We start from the raw sequence: 23,542 nt of genomic DNA on the forward strand, positions 1-23,542 counted from the left end.
TAACCCTAACCCTAACCCTAACCCTAACCCTAACCCTAACCCTAACCCTAACCCTAACCCTAACCCTAACCCTAACCCTAACCCTAACCCTAACCCTAACCCTAACCCTAACCCTAACCCTAACCCTAACCCTAACCCTAACCCTAACCCTAACCCTAACCCTAACCCTAACCCTAACCCTAACCCTAACCCTAACCCTAACCCTAACCCTAACCCTAACCCTAACCCTAACCCTAACCCTAACCCTAACCCTAACCCTAACCCTAACCCTAACCCTTAACCCTAACCCTAACCCTAACCCTAACCCTAACCCTAACCCTAACCCTAACCCTAACCCTAACCCTAAGCAATTTACTGGGTTAGGGTTAGGGTTAGGGTTAGGGTTAGGGTTAGGGTTAGGGTTAGGGTTTAGGGTTAGGGTTAGGGTGCAACAGCATGCCAAACGACTGGGTAAATCCGTTCAGTTTGTCACCCTCAACTGTAAATATGTGTAGCTCTGGATTCATACACTTTTAAAGCGCGTTCCTTCGACGTACGAGTTTCTACCAAAATACACAAAACGAAGCAAAAATGCCTGGGATATTTGACAGGCACTTGCGACCTTCCTTTAGAAAATGGACCGATCGTCGGGAAAATACTCTCCGTTTAACGAGCAGAATAAGCCTCAGAAGGTTGGTTCTACGAGTCTTAAACTGAAAGTCTTTGACATCTACTCACTTCCTTCGCCATCTGTTTTGTTTGTTTCCATTTGGACACCGAGGGGGTACTGGGGTGTGTGCAGAGAGTTGAGCCCGCGCTCCAAAATGTAAAAAATTATTGGTGCGAAAATCAAAATGCTTGGGAAAATGAAATACTCCTAGAGGAAATTCAAATCACAGAAAACGTGCCTGTCAAATTGGCGAAATAAAATAAAGGCCACAGGTCAAAACCCAGTGACCAAGACAGAATTTCTCCCTACAGTATGAATACAATATCAAGCAGGCAGGTGACGAGAATGGAGAAGAACATCAATCATGGGATTGGTAGTTGAGCCAATAGCAAATTCTTTGAACTCACATCATAAGAGTTGTATGGCAGATAGTAAGGACAATTACTAATCAGATCTTGGGAGTGAAAGGGTTTCATACATGGAGGTTGCACTGTCCGCTTTTAATGCCCGTATACTAGCACATGAGAAATTTCTGCGATTTGATTGGCTTAGAGCAGTGGTGTTTCAGCTTAATTTAAGCCAAATACCTACATTGTGAAATTACAAACTAAACTCGGGTAGTGGTGGAAACGAATAACAGCATAATTTGTACGTGATGTTTGGCATGAATACCACTGGTGATATTTCAAAATTGCCTCAAATGCCACTGGCCTAACAGCTGGTGAAATTACGCATAACAATTTCGAAATATCACTGCAGGTATTTAGGTCAAATATCACTAGAGATCATCCAATTACCTACACAAAGACAAAGGACAAAACCACACACTCCTTTGAATCTAAATTTTGGCATCAGTCTTTATTTTCAACAACAATACCAATAAATGTATCAAAACTTTTCTTGTCTACTCCATTTGGTTAGGCAGTATTGTTTCGAAGGGGAAAAAATCTCCAGTGATCACTGACTGCACACATTCAACCTTGATGGATGCACTTGATAGCTACATCACACCAGCACCGTTCCTGCCCTTGCATGTTACCTGCTGCAACTGAAGAAAAGAGAGAATTTTGCTCATCTGTTGACGCTGATAAAAACATCAAATTGCAGAGCAAAAAGTATGAAAATTCCTTAAAACCCAAGCTAGCTTCACACTGAATTCCTGCACTTTTTGAAGCAATAATAACTAATCCAAAGTGTTTGAATGAAATTCAGCTGCAAAGGAGGAATGAATTAATGTCAAGGGTTGATGTGATAATGATGGATGGAGTTAAAAGTTTCTGGTGGCTGTCATTTCCATAGCGCTGGTCGCAGGCTTGCGGCAGACTGTTGAGGTGGTAGCCCCAGGCACCCAGAAAGCCTGCGCGCGTAGCGCAATGGTGATCATGGCCTGTCAGGCGAACGACAGGCTCTTGTTTGTTCAGTGGGGGAAATGTTACGTAGACGGGTAAATGGATGGTATAATCCAGAAATCTAGTAATGTCATTGACCATATTTACCTGCAGGCGAGGCGATGTGACAGCTGTTAATAACCCTTTGACTACCGCAAGTGACCTGGACAGAATGACAGTATCAACAGGATGAGTGCTGAGAATCCAGAACATCATCTCAATTTGGGGACCATTGGTTGATGCCATACTAAATTCTACCAAGTAACTACCAGCATAAGGATTGTATGGTTGACAGTGAGGAGAGGTGCTAATTTGATCTGGGAGCTAAAGGGTTAACCCTTGAACTCCTGTTAGTGTTTGACACTAGATGTAACCTGTCCCTATAATATCCATACATTATTCAGCAAACAGGTAGTGAGAATCATCAGACATATCAGGCACAAGTGGTTACCTTGATAGATATCCCTCTTGGAAGGATTGTTTTTAAAACTATTGGAGCGAGTGATCAATAATTAATACGCTGGCTGATTTGATTTTATGAATGGACTCACCTTTTTTTCCCAGGGAAGGATTCAATTTGTACTTCAGTTGGTCCTTGGTTTCCCTACAGGAAGGAAAGCAGAAAAAATTAACATTGACATTGAATTTACAGCCTCCTTTTAATGAAGCCTTTTACTCCCTCCCAAGATCTGGATAGTAATTCTCCTTACTGTCAGCCATACAGTTCCGGTGATGTTGGTTTGGAGAATTTGCTATTGGATCAACTTAAGTTCCCTTCAATTCTATTTTTCTTTGATCTCATCACTTGTCTGCTTGATATTGCATATTGAATATTGTATATTGTATATTGGATATTGGATATTGTTTTATCATTTCTACTATTATTAAATGAGATTGCTAAAAACATGAAATTTCTGCCAACAATGCCAATAGGCAGTGGAGAGAAGAGGTAGAGAGAGAGAGAGAGAGAGAGAGAGAGAGAGAGAGAGAGAGAGAGAGAGAGAGAGAGAGCTAGAGTGATCTGGGTATTTGCTACGTGGTTAGATTCTTGTGGGTATTTTCTACGGTACAAAATACCCATTGAGGGTTTTTGCTACGGTAGGAAATACCCATGTGGGTTTTTGCTACGGTAGGAAATACCCATGTGGGTATTTGATACGTTCAATGGGTTTTTGCTACGGTAGCCAATACTCATCTGGGTCTTTGCTACTCCCAAGTGGGTATTTGTTACCGTAGCAAATACTCAAAATGGGTTTTTGTTACCGTAGCAAATACTCAAAATAGGTATTTGACAAATTTTTTACCTATTTCAAGGTTTCATATTAAAGAAAACTATTTTTTTGGTTCTACGGTTTATTACCGAAGAAGTACATCATTAGCGGTCAGCGTTCACACACTTCAACTTTCGTTTTCGTGTTTCACGTGTTCGTCGATGACGGCAACTTTCAAACGGTAAGAAAATAAGATCAACATAGGTTTCTTGTTATATTTCGTCCCTTAAGCAAGTGGTTATCAACGAAATACGCTTTGCAAGCATCCAAGGTATAAGTGTCGATATATTTTTTACAATATTTGAGAAAAAAGCCGATAAACTTGAAGAATGATTGGCCTTCGTAATATCTTACATAATTATCGGTTTACTTATATTTAACTTCCAAATCATATAGATATGAATCGTAGAATGCATTTTTTCTGCTTTGTTCTAACAATGAAGTGGGTGAAAGCTCTTACTTAAAAAATAAAATTGCTTTTTATAAACAGAAATTCCCTTGATAGCAACAAAACATCGATCGATGTTTCAGGACTTTGGATAAGTTATTTTCGATGCTATTATTTATTGTGATCATCTCTTATCCTATTTCAATCCCTGTCAAATCATTGCAATCATCTCTTATGCTGTGTTGATCACTGTCAAATCATTTTAATCAACTGTTATGCTGTGTTGATCACTGTCAAATCATTCTAATTAACTGTTATGCTTTGTTGATCACTGTCAAATCATTCTAATAAACTGTTATGCTGTGTTGATTACTGTCAAATCATTCTAATCATCTGTTCTGCTGTGTTGATAAATTTCAAATCATTCTAATCAACTGTTATGCTTTGTTAATCACTGTCAAATCATTCTAATCATCTGTTATGCTTTGTTGAGCACTGTCAAATCATTCTAATCATCTGTTATGCCTTGTTGAGCACTGTCAAATCATTCTAATCATCTGTTATGCTGTGTTGATCACTGTCAAATCATTCTAATCATCTGTTCTGCTGTGTTGATCACTGTTAAATCATTTTAATCATATGTTATGCTGTGTTGATCACTGTTAAATCATTGCAATCATTTCTTATACTCTAGTGATCACTGTCAAATCATTCTAATCATCTGTTCTGCTGTGTTCATCACTGTTAAATCATTTTAATCATATGTTATGCTGTGTTGATCACTGTTAAATCATTGCAATCATTTCTTATACTCTAGTGATCACTGTCAAATCATTCTAATCATCTGTTCTGCTGTGTTGATCACTGTTAAATCATTTTAATCATATGTTATGCTGTGTTGATCACTGTTAAATCATTGCAATCATTTCTTATACTCTAGTGATCACTGTCAAATCATTCTAATCATCTGTTCTGCTGTGTTCATCACTGTTAAATCATTTTAATCATATGTTATGCTGTGTTGATCACTGTTAAATCATTGCAATCATTTCTTATACTCTAGTGATCACTGTCAAATCATTCTAATCATCTGTTCTGCTGTGTTCATCACTGTTAAATCATTTTAATCATATGTTATGCTGTGTTGATCACTGTTAAATCATTGTAATCATTTCTTATACTCTAGTGATCACTGTCAAATCATTCTAATCATCTGTTCTGCTGTGTTGATCACTGTTAAATCATTTTAATCATATGTTATGCTGTGTTGATCACTGTTAAATCATTGCAATCATTTCTTATACTCTAGTGATCACTGTCAAATCATTCTAATCATCTGTTCTGCTGTGTTGATCACTGTTAAATCATTTTAATCATATGTTATGCTGTGTTGATCACTGTTAAATCATTGCAATCATTTCTTATACTCTAGTGATCACTGTCAAATCATTCTAATCATCTGTTCTGCTGTGTTCATCACTGTTAAATCATTTTAATCATATGTTATGCTGTGTTGATCACTGTCAAATCATTCTAATCATCTGTTATGCTGTGTTGATCACTGTCAAATCATTCTAATCATCTGTTCTGCTGTGTTGATCACTGTCAAATCATTTTAATCATATGTTATGCTGTGTTGATCACTGTTAAATCATTGCAATCATTTCTTATACTCTAGTGATCACTGTCAAATCATTCTAATCATCTGTTCTGCTGTGTTCATCACTGTTAAATCATTTTAATCATATGTTATGCTGTGTTGATCACTGTTAAATCATTGCAATCATTTCGTATACTCTAGTGATCACTGTCAAATCATTCTAATCATCTGTTCTGCTGTGTTCATCACTGTTAAATCATTTTAATCATATGTTATGCTGTGTTGATCACTGTTAAATCATTGCAATCATTTCTTATACTCTAGTGATCACTGTCAAATCATTCTAATCATCTGTTCTGCTGTGTTGATCACTGTTAAATCATTTTAATCATATGTTATGCTGTGTTGATCACTGTTAAATCATTGTAATCATTTCTTATACTCTAGTGATCACTGTCAAATCATTCTAATCATCTGTTCTGCTGTGTTGATCACTGTTAAATCATTTTAATCATATGTTATGCTGTGTTGATCACTGTTAAATCATTGCAATCATTTCTTATACTCTAGTGATCACTGTCAAATCATTCTAATCATCTGTTCTGCTGTGTTGATCACTGTTAAATCATTTTAATCATATGTTATGCTGTGTTGATCACTGTTAAATCATTGCAATCATTTCTTATACTCTAGTGATCACTGTCAAATCATTCTAATCATCTGTTCTGCTGTGTTCATCACTGTTAAATCATTTTAATCATATGTTATGCTGTGTTGATCACTGTTAAATCATTGCAATCATTTCTTATACTCTAGTGATCACTGTCAAATCATTCTAATCACCTGTTCTGCTGTGTTCATCACTGTTAAATCATTTTAATCATGTTCTGCTGTGTTGATCACTGTTAAATCATTGCAATCATGTGTTATGCTGTGTTGATCACTGTTAAATCATTTTAATCATCTGTTCTGCTGTGTTGATCACTGTTAAATCATTGCAATCATGTGTTATGCTGTGTTTATCACTGTCAAATCATTCTAATCAACTGTTATGCTTTGTTGATCACTTTCAAATCATTCTAATCATCTGTTATGCTGTGTAGATCACTGTTAAATCATCTGTTATACTCTGTTGATCACTGTCAAATCATTGTAATCATGTTATACTGTGTTTATCACTTTCAAATCATTGAAATCATCTTTTATGCTGTGTTCATCACTGTCAAATCATTTTAATTATCTTTTATGCTGTGTTGATCATTGTCAGATCATTCTACTCATCTGTTATGCTGTGCTAACCATTGTCAACTCTATCATTGAGATCAGTTTTCTATTTGTTTGTATTATAGTAACCATGGAAGGTAGTTCTGAAATAAGGAAAAAGTCTCGGGAATCTAAAGTGTGTTCGAGATGTGGGAAATCAGTTATAAATTTATCTCGTCATCAGAAGGATGTACATAAAGTGAATAAGATTTTTCGTCAGGTAGATGTATATATAAATGGAAACAAGAAAGCGCCTAATAGGAAGATAAAGTTTTGTCCGTTATCTCCATGCAAGCATTCAAAGAAAGGTGTCTTTCAACTTCATCATCATTTACAGTCAAATATCCACAAGCTTAATCCCAACTCAAACCAATACTTAGATGCGCTTAAATCTGCTCCGAGAATTGGGCTTCAAGAGCTACGAGATCACATTGCCAAGAGAAAGAAATCCAAAGCAAAGAGCGCCACAACTAAAGATGGTCCTAAAAAGAGAAAAATCGAATCAAAATCACCTGTACGTGGAAAGGCCGCAAAAAGGGTGAAATTTTACAAGGGTGACAAGGAAAATGAGTATAGTTTGGTGAATAGAATCGAAGCTGAGGAAGAAATTGAAAATGACTCGGATGATCAATTATTAGAAAATCCTGAAGGAGAAGCAACTATCAGCAGAAACGTGAGTAACCCTGGGCACCTCGCACCGACCTCCTCCAATAGTAATGCAGAGGAGCGCAAACTACATAATGAAGAAAGTTGTGAATCAAAGGTAAGAGAGACGTACAATGATGATGACAGCAAATTAGAGTATGATCAGCAAGTTGATAAAGTGGAACACAAGCTACATAATGAAGAAAGTGGAGATTCAGGCAATGATCATGACAGTAATTTGGAGTATGAAAAAGTAATGGATCAAATGGAATCAAAGGTAGGTGATACACATGATGACCATGACAGCGATTTGGAGTATGATCAACTTGTGGATAACGTGTGGAAAAGAAATGAAGAGTGCAAGAAGCGAAGCTTTAAACAGTTAGTGTCTATGATGTCCTCCCAGTGTGAAAGCGATGCCGAGCTATCTGAAGAGTTAAACAACCGCAAAAATGCTGACCAAGTAATCCAACCACCTCAACCACCAGTGACGGCTGGTAATACCAAATCTAGTGAAATAGTTATATGCGACAGTGAAGAAGAGGAAATTTTAGACCCAAACTATCACCCTTCCCTGGACTCCGAATCAGAGTGTAGCACTGGAAGCTTGTCAGATAACTGCTCGTTGCAAGAAAGGGATGACATTTTAACTGATTTCGTGGAAAACGTAGATAATCTCGATTTTCTTCGTGTGGAACCAGAATGGAAGAGCGTGGTTGATGTTGTTTTTGAAAGAAAAAAGAACGCTGGTAATACTGACTCCCAAAGCAATCTTTCACAAGGTAAAGTGCCTAAGGAAGTTATGAATGATGATGAATCATCAGTATACGATAGCGATGATGATGATAATGACGACTGTCTTGAAGAGATGGAAGATGATGTCAGTTTTGAAGACAATGATAGTAGTGATGACAGCCCACTGCTTAACGAGTTTCATTCCTGGTTGATAGACGTAGACGGGGGTTATCGCTGCGCAAAAGTGGCTGGTCAGTACAAGTCACAGGTAAAACGCATCATGAAAGTTCTTTCAGAAGATTTCCCTCAAGCAGCAAATGAAATAGATCTTGTTACTGTCGAGGGGCATGACGGAGTGGTAATGTTGAGGAAGTGGTTGGGTCAACTATCTGAGGAGTATCAACCTGGAACCATTAGATCATACCTAATGAGCCTTAGGCTATTCCTTAAATTCCTTGTGCAAGAAGAGAAAGGGCAAGATAGATTAGACACACTTCATGCAAGGAGAGATCTTTTAACTTCGTGGTCATCTGCTCAAAGAAAGAAGGTGCTGAAAAGGAAATTAGAGAAACATGACATGGACTTTGCAAAACTCCTTTCTAGCGAAGATCTATATAAAGTGTCAAATGGACAACAGCGAATAAACATAATTAAAGCGCTTGGAACAGCTGCGGAGAAAAGCAAAGCTTGTGGAGAACCTGTGCTGGTCAACGATCAGACCTTTTGCGAAGTAAGGGATTGGCTGATTACAAGATTAATAATTGACAACTCCGGAAGAAGTGGTATTGCAGCAAATATAACAGTGGAGGAATTCAAAGATGCTAAACTGTACGCTGGAGAAGAAGATGGAGAGAGATACCGCGTATCAGTTAAGAATCACAAGACAGGAGGTGTTTATGGGGCAGCCATTGTATGGTTTCATGCTGATGTTTACAATCTGGTGAATACGTATATCTCAAGGGTGAGGCCTAAGTACATCAAAGATGCCACAGATAACATGTTCGTTTCAACCAATGGCGTTAAACTTACTTCATCGCAAGTATCCACGTGTCTGACTCGTACATTTCAAAGGGAGGGTGTGAAGTTTCACGGTCGCATCTCCGCAACCTTGATAAGAAAATCTCTGGCATCAGGAGTGCATGTCCATTTGCCTGAAGATCAAGAACAACTGGCTGCCCTTGCACAGCACAAACCTCAAACACAAGCTCAATATTACCGCATCAATGACAAAGTTAGAGAAACAGATATTGGGCGTCGTGCTGTCAGAAAATTTATCACCATGAACTGCGCAAAGACAGAGGTAAGTACTCTTATAATGCATACCAATCGTAGTAATTTGAATAACAATTGGCATACGAATTCTGATTTCTTTTAGGTATCAATAATTCCTGTCGAGTGGACCGAGGAAGAGACCTCAAAACTTCAAGATTTATTCAAGTCTGAAATTGAGACTGGTAACATAACTGAAAACATTGTCAGAGATAAACTTGGTGCTTCCAACCTGTTGGAAACACACTCCATGAAGGCAATTGTGTTGAAAGTGAGAAGGCTTCGATCAGAATTTACCAAAAACTTAGAACCACCAACTGAAGTTGAGTCTCCTGAACAGAAGATAGAACGGTTTATGTCTTCCAGAGCTCCATCCATCGCATCTGAATCTGCAAAGCCATCATGGAGTAAGTTCACCGATGAACAAACAGACCATCTCCTATCGTTAACTCAGGATATGATTGAAAACAACGCAGTAAAAAGAGAGGTCGTTTGGGAACGGGTGATAAATGATGAGAAAGCATGGAAAACCGGGTTGGTCTTCGGAACCGATGATGAGGAGCTTCTTTTGAGGCAAAAACAACGTTTGGCGGACAAGGTACGAAAAGAAGTCAAACGTCAAAAGATGAAGAGAAAGTAGTAGTTTGATCCTGTGGTTCTTGCATTATATTTGAACATTAGTTGACATTGAACATTTCTTGTCTTTATGTATTCAGGGTTACAACATAATTGAGTCCTATATTGTTAACATGTTATTTTCTTTAACCGTTTGCCAGTCATTTTATGGTTGATCGTTTTATTTCAAGTAAGTCAATATTCCCTAAAAAGGCCGATTTACACAATGCAATTTCTTCGTGTGTTAAGGTTCGAACGACAAGTCATAGGGTCGTGTACGACCTGACGAATGACCGTTTATATGGTATGATTCGGGTCACATGCATCAAGTCATATACTACAATCGCATCGTGGAAATCGGCCTTAAGAGTCATATACTACAATCGCATCGTGGAAATCGGCCTTAAGAGTCATAGAATTTGTCTTGGTGACTGATGTGTGTAGGACATCGACTTCTATGAAAAAGATTTAACTTGTCTTGGTCTTGTTGCGAGGTGTTATAAAGTTGAATTTTTCATAAAGCAAAAGTTGTCGTTTAAAAACTTAGCTCCAAGTGATAAAGCTTATATCTGGAATTAAAAGAGTTTACTTTGAGACTCGTTGTCATGAACCTGCAATATATTGTCTTTTTAAGTGCAGTTCCAGTTGAGATTTTGTGGAAGTTTCATGACGTTTTCGAAAAGTTTAGGGTGAAGTCACTAAGCCCGTGAAATACATATTAGACTAACACACTTTATTAACCACTAATTTCGTTGTTTCCTTTAGTGTCTATTGAACTATTACATGTTAACAGTTAAATATTTTTTTATGGGTTTAACTTTACCCTAGTGCAACTTTTGTCGTCATAATAGAGCGATATCGCATAACCCCCTTCCTAAATATTGGTGTTTTATTCTAAATGAGCCAATACAAAGATAACATTAGAATACTTAAGACTTTATCTATTGTTGTCTTTCTACGATGTCCATTAACCTTTAACTAATATCCACTTGCTTTTAAAAATATTTATATCGCTCTGTAAACCTCACAAACCGGTGAAATTGCAGCTAAAATCGCCATTGTCATAGAGCTTTAAGGATGATCAACACGCACGCCCAAACTTGTATGCGAGCTGTCAATAGGATATGTATATGTAATCGCATGGGTCCTCGGGCAATTAAGGATTAATTTCACGCGTATTTCCAAACTTTGAAAACACCAGTGAAATTAATCCTTAATTGCCCGAGGGCACTTGCGATTTCTTGTTTATCACATAAAGGGCAAAATTATCGCGGGAATCCATTCACGCGCGACGTTATTCTTTTAGGAAGCCCGTTCAATGCCGCGACATTGCTCATTTTTTCCTCTTGTCTTTGCCCATTGTTGGAAAATGTTAGTCCAGTAGTCCGTACTTCTTTTTGTGTTTTTGTGCTCACTTGTGTTTAGTAGTTCCTCAATAAACTCTTCAACAAAATGGGAAGCCATTGTTGCAGAAAATTTTAATCGGCAACAAATCTAAGCAATAACTTCATTACAAAGCAACTTTAAACCAATCAAGATCAAGTAATCATGCCCTTTTGATTACCAAAAGTACCCTCGTGATTAAGAAAAAATGCCCTCTGTCTCAGCCAATCAGCACTTAGTAATTTTGCCCTGTATGTGATAAGCTACATAAAATGGGAATTTGCTAGGTGTAGAGTTTTGCTCATAAATCCAATTAACAGCAATAAAATCTATCGAAAAACCAGTGGCCATGTTTGTAAAGTAAAGCGTCATGTCTCTTCTGAAAATTAGCCGTTTGCGCATTTAGTAAGAGTATCTAAATTTTGTGCTAGCAAACTTAAGGTGGAATCCCTGTACATGAAAGGGTATCATTTACTGTTCCCCTCTTTTGTTGGGAATCTACTTCCCTGAAAAAATAAGCTGGAAAAATGTATTTTTACGCGTTAAGAACTGTGCTTAATTTAAGTAGATCTACTGAGTACAAAGACTGTCTCAGGCCTGCTAGTATGGACACCTTAACCCAAGACGTTTTACTGCGTCTTTAATCATGTTTAAGGTATACAAGCGACAGGAAGCTTCGTATATTTCTAATTTTTTTACACCTAGAGTCTGTCATTACAATTTGCGCTCCTCTGCTCTTAATGTTTCCCAGCCTGTAAATACCTCTAGCCATATTCAGAGCTCTTTTCATACACTATCTCTCATTCTTGGAACCAGTTACCATCTTCAATTAAATCAGCAACCACTTTATCGGAATTTAAGTCTGGCCTATCTCGCATAACTACGCTTGGCTGTAAGCCTATAAGTGTATTAGTATACAATTGTAGAGGTAGGGTTATGAATTGGTAATTAGGCTTGGGGTTAGGGCTATAATGTTAGGTGATTAGGGCTGGTAGGGTTTCAGGGGAAGTTCAGCATCGGGAGCTAAGTGATATTTTTGCGTTTTTATCATCTTTGTCGAGCGTTTTTAACATGAGCCATTAGGCTCGGGGGATTGGGTAACCACCCCCTACGTTGCCGACGTGAAAAAAATTGTTGTTGTCCACGTGATCAGTAAAAAATGGTCTAAAAAAGCTTTATTTTGTTAATTCAATTAGTACACTAGGCAGGGAAATCATCTTAACTGTCAATATTGCTCCGCTTCTCTTTTTAACTTGAATGTCGCTCAGTCACGATATTTCTGCTTTAATTCAAATAATAACACTTTTAAAAAATGTTTAAATTATTTTCCATGTTCCCTTTCACAAGGCGTCTTTTAGCTATGCAAACAAATTACCAGAATTCCGCTTTATTCAAGTTTTATAAGTAAAAATGTCCCATCAATTTGGCAAAGTGGGTATTTGCTACTTACAAGTGGGTATTTGCTACATAAAATGGGTATTTGCTACATGCAGAATTTCGCTCGTAAAATTGATAAAAATGAATGGAATAGCTTGTAAACACGTTGTAAATTCTTAAAAAATAATGCGTCATCCATGCATGCGAAAATCATGGCATTAGAATGAACTAAAAGTGAAATAATGCGAAAAACGCATTTTTAGAAATGTTTGGGTTCCAAAGTTTCAAGTCTTGTACACCTACATACCCAGAAGCGCACTTTTTGCTAAAAATGGTCTTCACAGAAAAAATTTTAAAACGACAGAACTCAGAAGGCTTTTACGGCAAAGAAGAACATTTAGAAGACCTTTGATATCCGGAAAAGTTTTTGAATTTTATAAAAAAAATGATTGATGTACCTAGGTTTGGGTATTTGCTACCTTCTGACTTTTCAGTGACGAAATGCGAACAACAATTAAACTTTAATAACGTTGGTTTTGCATAGAAGAGAGCTAAAAAGCAATATTCTTTTGGCTAGAATTGTTAAATACTTTAAAAAAAAACTTTTACTTAATTTAAATAGGCATAGAGAAAACGCGTAGCAAACACTCACTGATGAATCTAAAGAGAGAGAGAGCGAGAGAGAGAGAGAGAGAGAGGCGATGGAATGATCAGTGCAGGACAGTGGAAGAAATGCTCACAAGTTGTAGCTGCAGAGGTGAAACTTTGAGGGGCTGTCGGTCCTAAACCGCCGGCCGGTTGGTGACGGCAAACTGTTGAGGCCGGAGCCACAGGCCCCACAAGCGCTGGCGCGCGTCGCAAAGCGAGCAGCGTGGCTAGCCAGGGGAAAGGCAGGGCACTGTTTGTGCAGAGGTCAAGGAGGGACATAGACCAGACCAGCAGGTAGTAGAATGATGTTTTTTTTTCAATGGTCTGTTTTCAGTGGGGCACTTTGGGAACAATTGATTGTTATTCATACCTGAGTCACTAGGTGGATGTGCAGGACTTGGTCCTTGCTTGGCCTAGAGGAAAGAAAAGCAGGGATCAAAAATTGGCATTGACAAAAAATTTGATTTGAAACATGTAATATCATCATTATTATTATTATTATTGAGATTGCATTTGATGCATTTTAACCCCTGGCCAGTAATTCTTGAAATGAAGAAAGGAAAGCCTGCCCTCTTACCACAGGTCATCATTACAAAACTGTTCTAATTTGTATACCAACAAGTGATATCAATACTGACAGTATCAACAGGAGGAGTGATGAGAATCCGGAACATCATCTCAATTTGGGGACCATTGGTTGATGCCATACTAAATTCTACCAAGTAACTACCATCAGAAGGATTGTATGGTTGACAGTGAGGAGAGGTGCAAATTTGATCTGGGAGCTAAAGGGTTAACCCTTGAACTCCTGTTAGTGTTTGACACTAGATGTAACCTGTCCCTATAATATCCATACATTATTCAGCAAACAGGTAGTGAGAATCATCAGACATATCAGGCACAAGTGGTTACCTTGATAGATATCCCTCTTGGAAGGATTGTTTTTAAAACTATTGGAGTGAGTGATCAATAATTATTATGCTGGCTGATTTGATTTAATGAATGGACTCACCTTTTTTTTCCCAGGGAAGGATTCAATTTGTACTTCACTCGGTTCCTTGGTTTGCCTACAGGAAGGAAAGCAGAAAAAATTAACATTGACATTGAATTTACAGCCTCCTTTTAATGATGCCTTTTACTCCCTCCCAAGATCTGGATAGTAATTCTCCTTACTGTCAGCCATACAGTTCCGGTGATGTTGGCTTGGAGAATTTGCTATTGGATCAACTTAAGTTCCCTTCTATTCTATTTTTCTTTGATCTCATCACTTGTCTGCTTGATATTGCATATTGAATATTGTATATTGTATATTGGATATTGGATATTGGATATTGTATTATCATTTCTACTATTATTAAACGAGATTGCTAAAAACATGAAATTTCTGCCAACAATGCCAATAGGCAGTGGAGAGAAGAGGTAGAGAGAGAGAGAGAGAGAGAGAGAGAGGCGATGGAATGATCAGTGCAGGACAGTGGAAGAAATGCTCACAAGTTGTAGCTGCAGAGGTGAAACTTTGAGGGGCTGTCGGTCCTAAACCGCCGGCCGGTTGGTGACGGCAAACTGTTGAGGCCGGAGCCACAGGCCCCACAAGCGCTGGCGCGCGTCGCAAAGCAAGCAGCGTGGCTAGCCAGGGGTAAGGCAGGGCACTGTTTGTGCAGATGTCAAGGAGGGACATAGACCAGACCAGCAGGTAGTAGAATGATGTTTTTTTTTCAATGGTCTGTTTTCAGTGGGGCACTTTGGGAACAATTGATTGTTATTCATACCTGAGTCACTAGGTGGATGTGCAGGACTTGGTCCTTGCTTGGCCTAGAGGAAAGAAAAGCAGGGATCAAAAATTGGCATTGACAAAAAATTTGATTTGAAACATGTAATATCATCATTATTATTATTATTATTGAGATTGCATTTGATGCATTTTAACCCCTGGCCAGTAATTCTTGAAACGAAGAAAGGAAAGCCTGCCCTCTTACCACAGGTCATCATTACAAAACTGTTCTAATTTGTATACCAACAAGTGATATCAATACTGACAGTATCAACAGGAGGAGTGATGAGAATCCGGAACATCATCTCAATTTGGGGACCATTGGTTGATGCCATACTAAATTCTACCAAGTAACTACCATCAGAAGGATTGTATGGTTGACAGTGAGGAGAGGTGCAAATTTGATCTGGGAGCTAAAGGGTTAACCCTTGAACTCCTGTTAGTGTTTGACACTAGATGTAACCTGTCCCTATAATATCCATACATTATTCAGCAAACAGGTAGTGAGAATCATCAGACATATCAGGCACAAGTGGTTACCTTGATAGATATACCTCTTGGAAGGATTGTTTTTAAAACTATTGGAGTGAGTGATCAATAATTATTATGCTGGCTGATTTGATTTAATGAATGGACTCACCTTTTTTTTCCCAGGGAAGGATTCAATTTGTACTTCACTCGGTTCCTTGTTTTGCCTACAGGAAGGAAAGCAGAAAAAATTAACATTGACATTGAATTTACAGCCTCCTTTTAATGATGCCTTTTACTCCCTCCCAAGATCTGGATAGTAATTCTCCTTACTGTCAGCCATACAGTTCCGGTGATGTTGGCTTGGAGAATTTGCTATTGGATCAACTTAAGTTCCCTTCAATTCTATTTTTCTTTGATCTCATCACTTGTCTGCTTTATATTGCATATTGTATATTGTATATTGTATATTGGATATTGGATATTGGATATTGTATTATCATTTCTACTATTATTAAATGAGATTGCTAAAAACATGAAATCTCTGCCAACAATGCCAATAGGCAGTGGAGAGAAGAAGAGAAGAGGTAGAGAGAGAGAGAGAGAGAGAGAGAGAGAGAGAGAGAGAGAGAGAGAGAGAGAGAGAGAGAGAGAGAGAGAGAGAGAGAGAGAGAGAGAGAGGCGATGGAATGATCAGTGCAGGACAGTGGAAGAAATGCTCACAAGTTGTAGCTGCAGAGGTGAAACTTTGAGGGGCTGTCGGTCCTAAACCGCCGGCCGGTTGGTGACGGCAAACTGTTGAGGCCGGAGCCACAGGCCCCACAAGCGCTGGCGCGCGTCGCAAAGCGAGCAGCGTGGCTAGCCAGGGGAAAGGCAGGGCACTGTTTGTGCAGAGGTCAAGGAGGGACATAGACCAGACCAGCAGGTAGTAGAATGATGTTTTTTTTTCAATGGTCTGTTTTCAGTGGGGCACTTTGGGAACAATTGATTGTTATTCATACCTGAGTCACTAGGTGGATGTGCAGGACTTGGTCCTTGCTTGGCCTAGAGGAAAGAAAAGCAGGGATCAAAAATTGGCATTGACAAAAAATTTGATTTGAAACATGTAATATCATCATTATTATTATTATTATTATTGAGATTGCATTTGATGCATTTTAACCCCTGGCCAGTAATTCTTGAAATGAAGAAAGGAAAGCCTGCCCTCTTACCACAGGTCATCATTACAAAACTGTTCTAATTTGTATACCAACAAGTGATATCAATACTGACAGTATCAACAGGAGGAGTGATGAGAATCCGGAACATCATCTCAATTTGGGGACCATTGGTTGATGCCATACTAAATTCTACCAAGTAACTACCATCAGAAGGATTGTATGGTTGACAGTGAGGAGAGGTGCAAATTTGATCTGGGAGCTAAAGGGTTAACCCTTGAACTCCCGTTAGTGTTTGACACTAGATGTAACCTGTCCCTATAATATCCATACATTATTCAGCAAACAGGTAGTGAGAATCATCAGACATATCAGGCACAAGTGGTTACCTTGATAGATATCCCTCTTGGAAGGATTGTTTTTAAAACTATTGGAGCGAGTGATCAATAATTAATACCCTGGCTGATTTGATTTTATGAATGGACTCACCTTTTTTTCCCAGGGAAGGATTCAATTTGTACTTCAGTTGTTCCTTGGTTTGCCTACAGGAAGGAAAGCAGAAAAAATTAACATTGACATTGAATTTACAGCCTCCTTTTAATGATGCCTTTTACTCCCTCCCAAGATCTGGATAGTAATTCTCCTTACTGTCAGCCATACAGTTCTGGTGATGTTGGCTTGGAGAATTTGCTATTGGATCAACTTAAGTTCCCTTCTATTCTATTTTTCTTTGATCTCATCACTTGTCTGCTTGATATTGCATATTGAATATTGTATATTGTATGTTGGATATTGGATATTGTATTATCATTTCTACTATTACTAAATGAGATTGCTAAAAATATGAAGTTTCTGCCAAAAATGCCAATAGGCAGTGGAGAGAAGAGGTAGAGAGAGAGAGAGAGAGAGAGAGAGAGAGAGAGAGAGAGAGAGAGAGGCGATGGAATGATGTAACCTGTGTGTAACCTGTCCCTATAATATCCATACATTATTCAGCAAACAGGTAGTGAGAATCATCAGACATATCAGGCACAAGTGGTTACCTTGATATATATATACCTCTTGGAAGGATTGTTTTTAAAACTATTGGAGCGAGTGATCAATAATTATTATGCTGGCTGATTTGATTTTATGAATGGACTCACCTTTTTTTCCCAGGCAGGGAAGGATTCCATTTGTACTTCACTCGGTTCCTTGTTTTCCCTACAGGTAGGAAAGCAGGAAAATTAACATTGACATTTAATTTACAGCCTCCTTTTAATGAAGGAAAGAAAACCAGGGATCAAAAATTTGCATTGACATTTCATTTGAAACATGTCATATCATTATTTTTATTATTCAGATCGCATTTAATACATTTAACCCCTGGCCAGTAATTCTTGAAATGAAGAAAGGAAAGCCTGCCCTCTTACCACAGATGGCTGTTTTGGGCATCATCATTACAAACCTGTTCTAATTTGTATACCAACAAGGTAGGCTAACCCTAAGCAAAATTATTGGATGTGGAAATTTTCTTGAAGCTGTCATTCAGTGGTATGAATGTTGGACCGACACGTAAACAGAGTAGTGGATAGAAACTTGAAATGTAGTTGTTCTCCTTTGGAGAAGGGATTGGTATTGTCCATAAAATTTCAGTGGGATGAAAGTTTTGAGCACAGCACAGCACAGCACAGCACATGCATCAAATTGATATGATAATGAAAATATGGTATCCTTCTTCAAGTGAGTGAAACTAGTTTATCAGAATGAGAAGCAGTTATCGACAGGCCCAGATTTTTGAGGTTGGAGACCTCTTGGGTGGGTCTTTCTTTCTTTTTTTTGGATGCCACCGTGCGTGAGAGAGAGAGAGAGAGAGAGAGAGAGAGAGAGAGAGAGAGAGAGAGAGAGAGCGAGAGTGAGTAACCCTAATGCAGATCATCCGATGAATCAGTAGGTAGATGAAAGTTGTTTCTCACCAATTTAAAAAAGTTGTGTGAAAATAAAGACAGACATCAGTACAATATCTACGAGGTATTTACACCATACCTCATTTATTGGACGAATCTATTTAACAAACAGATATGAATGAACCATGAATGAACCCTTTAACTCCCAGATCAAATTTGTAATTCTTTCTTATGATGTGAGCTCGCACAATTTAGTATTAGATCCACTAATTATCCACAAATTCATATTTTTCTCTCTTCTCATCAGTATCACCTAGCCGGTCGATATTGTATGGATAATGTAAGGAGAAATTCTGTGTTGGTCACTCACTGTGTTGGAGTTAAAGGGTTCAATAAAAAAGTTGCATTGCATTGTCTAACCCTAAGCAAGCCAAAAAACCAACACATCAAGTGTCAACCCTAAGCAACTAGTTCCCACACAAAACTCTGAGGACATTCTTACAAAAGGTCTTAAAATCTCTTGCTTTAACCAGCCTTTGACTCCCAAGATCTGATTGGCTGCCACATAATAATAATAATTGCAGATACGTGACAAGAATTTGGCGTTGGATGGAGGTAACAACTTCTACTGGAGTATAAGTTTGAGTATTCTCACCACCCGTTTGCCAGACAATGTTTAGATATTGGTTACAGGGAGAGGTTACATGTGAATCACTAATAATTGGGAGTTAAAAAAGGGTTAAAGCCTCAGAATTGGCCAAGGAAGAACCTTGCCAGATTTCTACGTCTAGTTGGCAGCTAGCTAGCCTCTTCAATCTACGCTTGTAAAGAATCGAGAACTTTCAAGAAGGTGGCCAAACCCAACAAAAAGAGGTTCATTGCACTTGCATTTTTTCCATGCTCATTCAGACAACTTAAACCTGTGTCGGTGAAACAAACACTCTGGATTTTCATCCACTGAGGCGTTATGAATTAACCATGAATTAACCCTTTAACTCCCAGACCAAATGTGTAATTCTTTTTACCGCCAACCACACAATTCTCATCGTGTTGGTTCAGAGAATTTGGTATCAGATCCACTAAATCATCCACAAATTCATATTTTTCTTTCTTCTCATCAGTATCACCTAGCTGGTTGATATTGTAGGGATGATGTAAGGAGAAATTCTGTGTTGGTCACTCACTGTGTTGGAGTTAAAGGGTTAAAAAAAACAAAAACAAAAACAGAAAAAAAAAATTGCGCTTCGAGTGAGATGAACTGACACGAGAGTGTTGCAATCGTCTAACGAAGGAAAAAAACAACACATAAAGTGTAACTTCCAAACTGGTTCCAACACAACACTCTGAGGACGTTCTTACAAAAGGTCTTAAAATCTCTTGCTTTAACCAGCCTTTGACTCCCAAGATCTGATGGGCTGCCACACATGTTGGCTGCCACATGATAATTGTAAATGAGTGACAAGAATTTGGTGTTAGATCCAGATAACAACTTCTCCTCGAGTACGAGTTTGAGTATTCTCGGGACCCGTTTGCCAGACAGTGTTTAGATATTCATTACAGGGAGAAGTTACATGTGAATCACTAATAATTGGGAGTTAAAAAAGGGTTAAAGCCTCAGAATTGGCCAAGGAAGAACCTTGCCAGATTTCTGCATCTAGTTAGCAGCCCATGCAGCTAGCTAACTAGCTAGCTAGCAGGCTAGCGAGCTAGCCTCTTCAATCTACACTTGTAAAGAATTGAACAAATTTCAACAAGGTGGCCAAACCAATCTATACTCACTCGTAAAGAAAGAATCGAGAGATTTCAACAAGGTGGCCAAACCCAAAAAAAAAAAAAGGTTCATTGCACTTGCATTTTTTTTCATGCTCATTCAGACGACATTCAGACAACCTGTGTCGGTGAAACAAAACACTTTGGACTTTGATCAAGGAGTAAGTAACATGTTTTCAAACTGATAACAATTTCAACCTTCCACTTCTACCATCCCACACTGCACCCCAAATGTCAAATATAAAATCAACTGGGAACTGGAAATCTGCAAATTCTTCATCTATCAACGGCCATAGCAAAAATCACTTGGATTGGAGACTGTCTTACTCTTCAGTAACTGCCGGCGTCTGGGCTGAGGGGAAAAAAAGAGGATCGGAGAGCCACATTACTTCTCACTACGGCGAGAAAGTTAAATGGTCTGCAAAGGCTTCGAACACCATCGGCAGGACTTTATTCAGCAACCAGAACGGAAATTGTTTCTGAACTGTTACCACGATCGATCTTGTATTTTTTCACGACAAAAGAGGTCCCTTTGGATGCCGTGTCAATGTTCCATTCACTTACAGTAAGAGCATTTGACTTATTAGCAGTTAGAATGTATGGCATGGCAGATCGTAACTCTATCATAATAGCTGACTTACCGGAGCTGAGCTGCTCTCAGGCTCGATCAACCGAAAGACGATCATCTCTCCGACCGGAAGCCCTCCTATCATAGCAGCTACATCACGGTGCCCGGTACCAACAACAGTCGTGCCGTTTATGGCTTCTATACGATCCCCGATGCAGATCCCAGGAGCTTTGTGCGCAATGCTTCCTGGATCGACACCTTTGATGAGTGCATAACCCGAACCATCATTTTTTATGTGAAGACCCAAGGATGGGCCTGCTTTAAACACTGTCACAGTTTTGCGTTCTCCTTCAACAGGTGCCGCAGACGTGAAGCCATCAGCTCCAATTTGCCCTCTGAGTAACCTTTCCGTGTCCATTCCACATGTAGTTGGCATGGACACCAAACGAGATCTGGAAAGAAATGTAAATTTTCAGGTCAGCACTTATCAGGAATCCTCAAGTCAAGAAGTGCTCGAGCAGCAGGGCTGGAAAAGCAATCGAATCTCCATGGAGAGCCATGTTGAATTGAATTCTTCCCGAGCGAGGACATCTGACAACTTGGACGTGTACAAACAAAACAAACATGGCAAATAAGAGCAGAGTGGCATCGGCATGACTTTATTCAGCAACCAGAACGGAAATAATTATTGTTTCTGGACTGTTACCGTGATCTTGCTTTTTTTTTCAGGACAAAAAAGGTCTCTTATCGGATGCCGTGTCAATGTTCCATTCATTTATAGTAAGAGCATTTGACTTATTAGCAGTTAGAATATATGGCATGGCAGATTGTAACTCGAAAATCCCAACCACCTGAAAGTTGTTTCCCATACTTCGGGTGAAAAAAAAAAAAAAAAAAGAAAGAAAGAATGAAAGAAAGAAAGAAGCTTACATTACAATGTATCGTGGGACAAAATCTACAGGAAATTAAGAAAAGAAAATCAAGCACTCTACCATGTTCCAAACGGCGGGCGATTTAAGAATAACGCGAGAATACTTTCAGCACGAAAATGGGCACAGGAAATGAGAATATTCAGCCTGGCCCGCAAGAAAAAAACCACAACAAAACAAGACACGACCAGACGAATTTCAAACCAAAAATCGAAAAAAGAGAACAAGCAAATCCGACTATTCTTACCCGAGCGAGGACATCTGACAACTCGGACGTGTACAAACAAAAACAAACATGGCAAATAAGAGCAGAGTGGCATCGGCATGACTTTATTCAGCAACCAGAACGGAAATAATTATTGTTTCTGAACTGTTATTGCGATCTTGCATTTTTTTCATGACAAAAAAGGTCTCTTATTGGATGCCGTGTCGATGTTCCATTCATTTACAGTAAGAGCATTTGACTTATTAGCAGTTAGAATATATGGCATGGCAGATTGTAACTCGAAAATCCCAACCACATAGAAAGTTGTTTCCCGTACTTCGGGTGAAAAAAAAAAAAAAGAAAAAAAGAAAGAAGCTTACATTACAATGTATCGTGGGACAAAATCTACAGAAAATTAAGAAAAGAAAATTAAGCCCTCTACGATGTTCCAAACGGCGGGCGATTTAACAATAACGCGAGAATATTTTCAGCACGAAAATGGGCACAGGAAATGAGAATATTCAGCCTGGCCCGCAAGAAAAAAACCACAACAAAACAAGACACGACCAGACGAATTTCAAACCAAAAATCGAAAAAAGAGAACAAGCAAATCCGACTATTCTTAGCCGAGCGAGGACATCTGACAACTCGGACGTGTACAAGCAAAATAAACAAGGCAAACAAACACTCACTCGTCGCTCGAGTCAGCAGGACGCTCGTCCCCTGCGGCTGAAAGCCTTGTTTTTGAAGAGAGAGAGAGAGAGAGAGAGAGAGAGAGAGAGAGAGAAAAATCTACGGACGGAAAAAGCTTTCGATTCTCTTGCGAGTTGCTTCGTTCTCAGAGTCGATCGATTGCTGGTTTTTTTGCACTCGCGCGTTCGTCCACATGTGGCCGGCGTCGTGTGCGCCACGAATCGAATCGAAATCGAAGCGGCCTCGCAGACGAGGTGCGAAATCTTCCAAACGAACGAACGAACGAACGAACGAATATTGCGCAAAGAGAAGAAGGTTGAAATCGACTCGCCCGCAGTCGAAAAGCCTTCGTTACGTTGTGGGAGTGAACCCGATTCAAATAATATATACAGCACTAGAGAGTCTCCAAATGAGTGCCCTCGCCCGACGAATCATTCTTTGCACAGGCTTACCTTGAACACAGCAACATCGCAACTTCGCCTAGGAGTCTCTGTGACTCAGTCGTGGAGCATACATCGTTGGAAGGTTTGTGATGCCATATTCCCACTGCCTCTGATTTCACGGAGGCGAGACGAAGAGGCATTTCTCTCTGGCTCACAGGGCCACCTACTCGAGTCACCTAATGCGCGTGCGCGCGCGCCTTCGGGAGGGGGGACATAACAATAATGGTATATTGTTAGAAAGACCTCAGCTAAGAACGAAGAAGACCTTGGGAGATCGCGCGTTATCGATGGCTGTGTTTTTTTCCTTTTCACGATAAAAATGCTTTCGGGAAATAAGTCGCACGCAAAATTCATTCTCTTTGGAAGTCGACGGGGTGAAATTTTCACTGAATTCATTCCTTTCGGGAAATAAGTCGCACGA

General features: G+C 39.0%; 2 protein-coding genes across 5 annotated transcripts; one reads left to right on the plus strand and one right to left on the minus strand.

Annotated features, from left to right (window-relative positions):
• Positions 1-1,486: 1,486 nt before the first annotated feature.
• On the minus strand, positions 1,487-23,279 carry LOC131775914 (PDZ domain-containing protein GIPC1-like). Of its 4 annotated transcripts, XM_066164581.1 has the most exons (12): positions 23,131-23,279; positions 20,925-21,303; positions 17,773-17,830; positions 17,118-17,169; positions 16,472-16,516; positions 15,644-15,697; positions 15,001-15,045; positions 14,244-14,298; positions 13,602-13,644; positions 2,589-2,641; positions 2,146-2,200; positions 1,487-1,697 (listed from the first exon to the last, which is right to left on the minus strand). In XM_066164581.1, the coding sequence occupies exons 3-12, from the start codon at positions 17,800-17,802 to the stop codon at positions 1,650-1,652; spliced, it is 480 nt and encodes a 159-aa protein (XP_066020678.1). In that variant the 5' UTR covers positions 17,803-17,830; positions 20,925-21,303; positions 23,131-23,279; the 3' UTR covers positions 1,487-1,649. The 4 variants fall into 4 exon arrangements, with proteins under 4 accessions (XP_066020678.1, XP_066020677.1, XP_066020676.1 ...); XM_066164580.1 differs by lacking the exons at positions 20,925-21,303; positions 23,131-23,279 and having other exon boundaries at positions 2,146-2,202; positions 2,590-2,641; positions 17,773-18,413; XM_066164579.1 differs by lacking the exons at positions 1,487-1,697; positions 2,146-2,200; positions 2,589-2,641; ... (4 more) ...; positions 16,472-16,516; positions 17,118-17,169 and having other exon boundaries at positions 17,797-17,830.
• LOC131773154 (uncharacterized) lies at positions 3,474-11,519 on the plus strand. Its single transcript, XM_059089135.2, has 3 exons — positions 3,474-3,489; positions 6,646-9,239; positions 9,315-11,519. The coding sequence occupies exons 2-3, from the start codon at positions 6,651-6,653 to the stop codon at positions 9,846-9,848; spliced, it is 3,123 nt and encodes a 1,040-aa protein (XP_058945118.2). The 5' UTR covers positions 3,474-3,489; positions 6,646-6,650; the 3' UTR covers positions 9,849-11,519.
• Positions 23,280-23,542: the final 263 nt, after the last annotated feature.

This window comes from Pocillopora verrucosa, chromosome 3 (genome assembly GCF_036669915.1).
Source record: "Pocillopora verrucosa isolate sample1 chromosome 3, ASM3666991v2, whole genome shotgun sequence".
NCBI classification, from domain to species: Eukaryota; Metazoa; Cnidaria; class Anthozoa; order Scleractinia; family Pocilloporidae; genus Pocillopora; species Pocillopora verrucosa.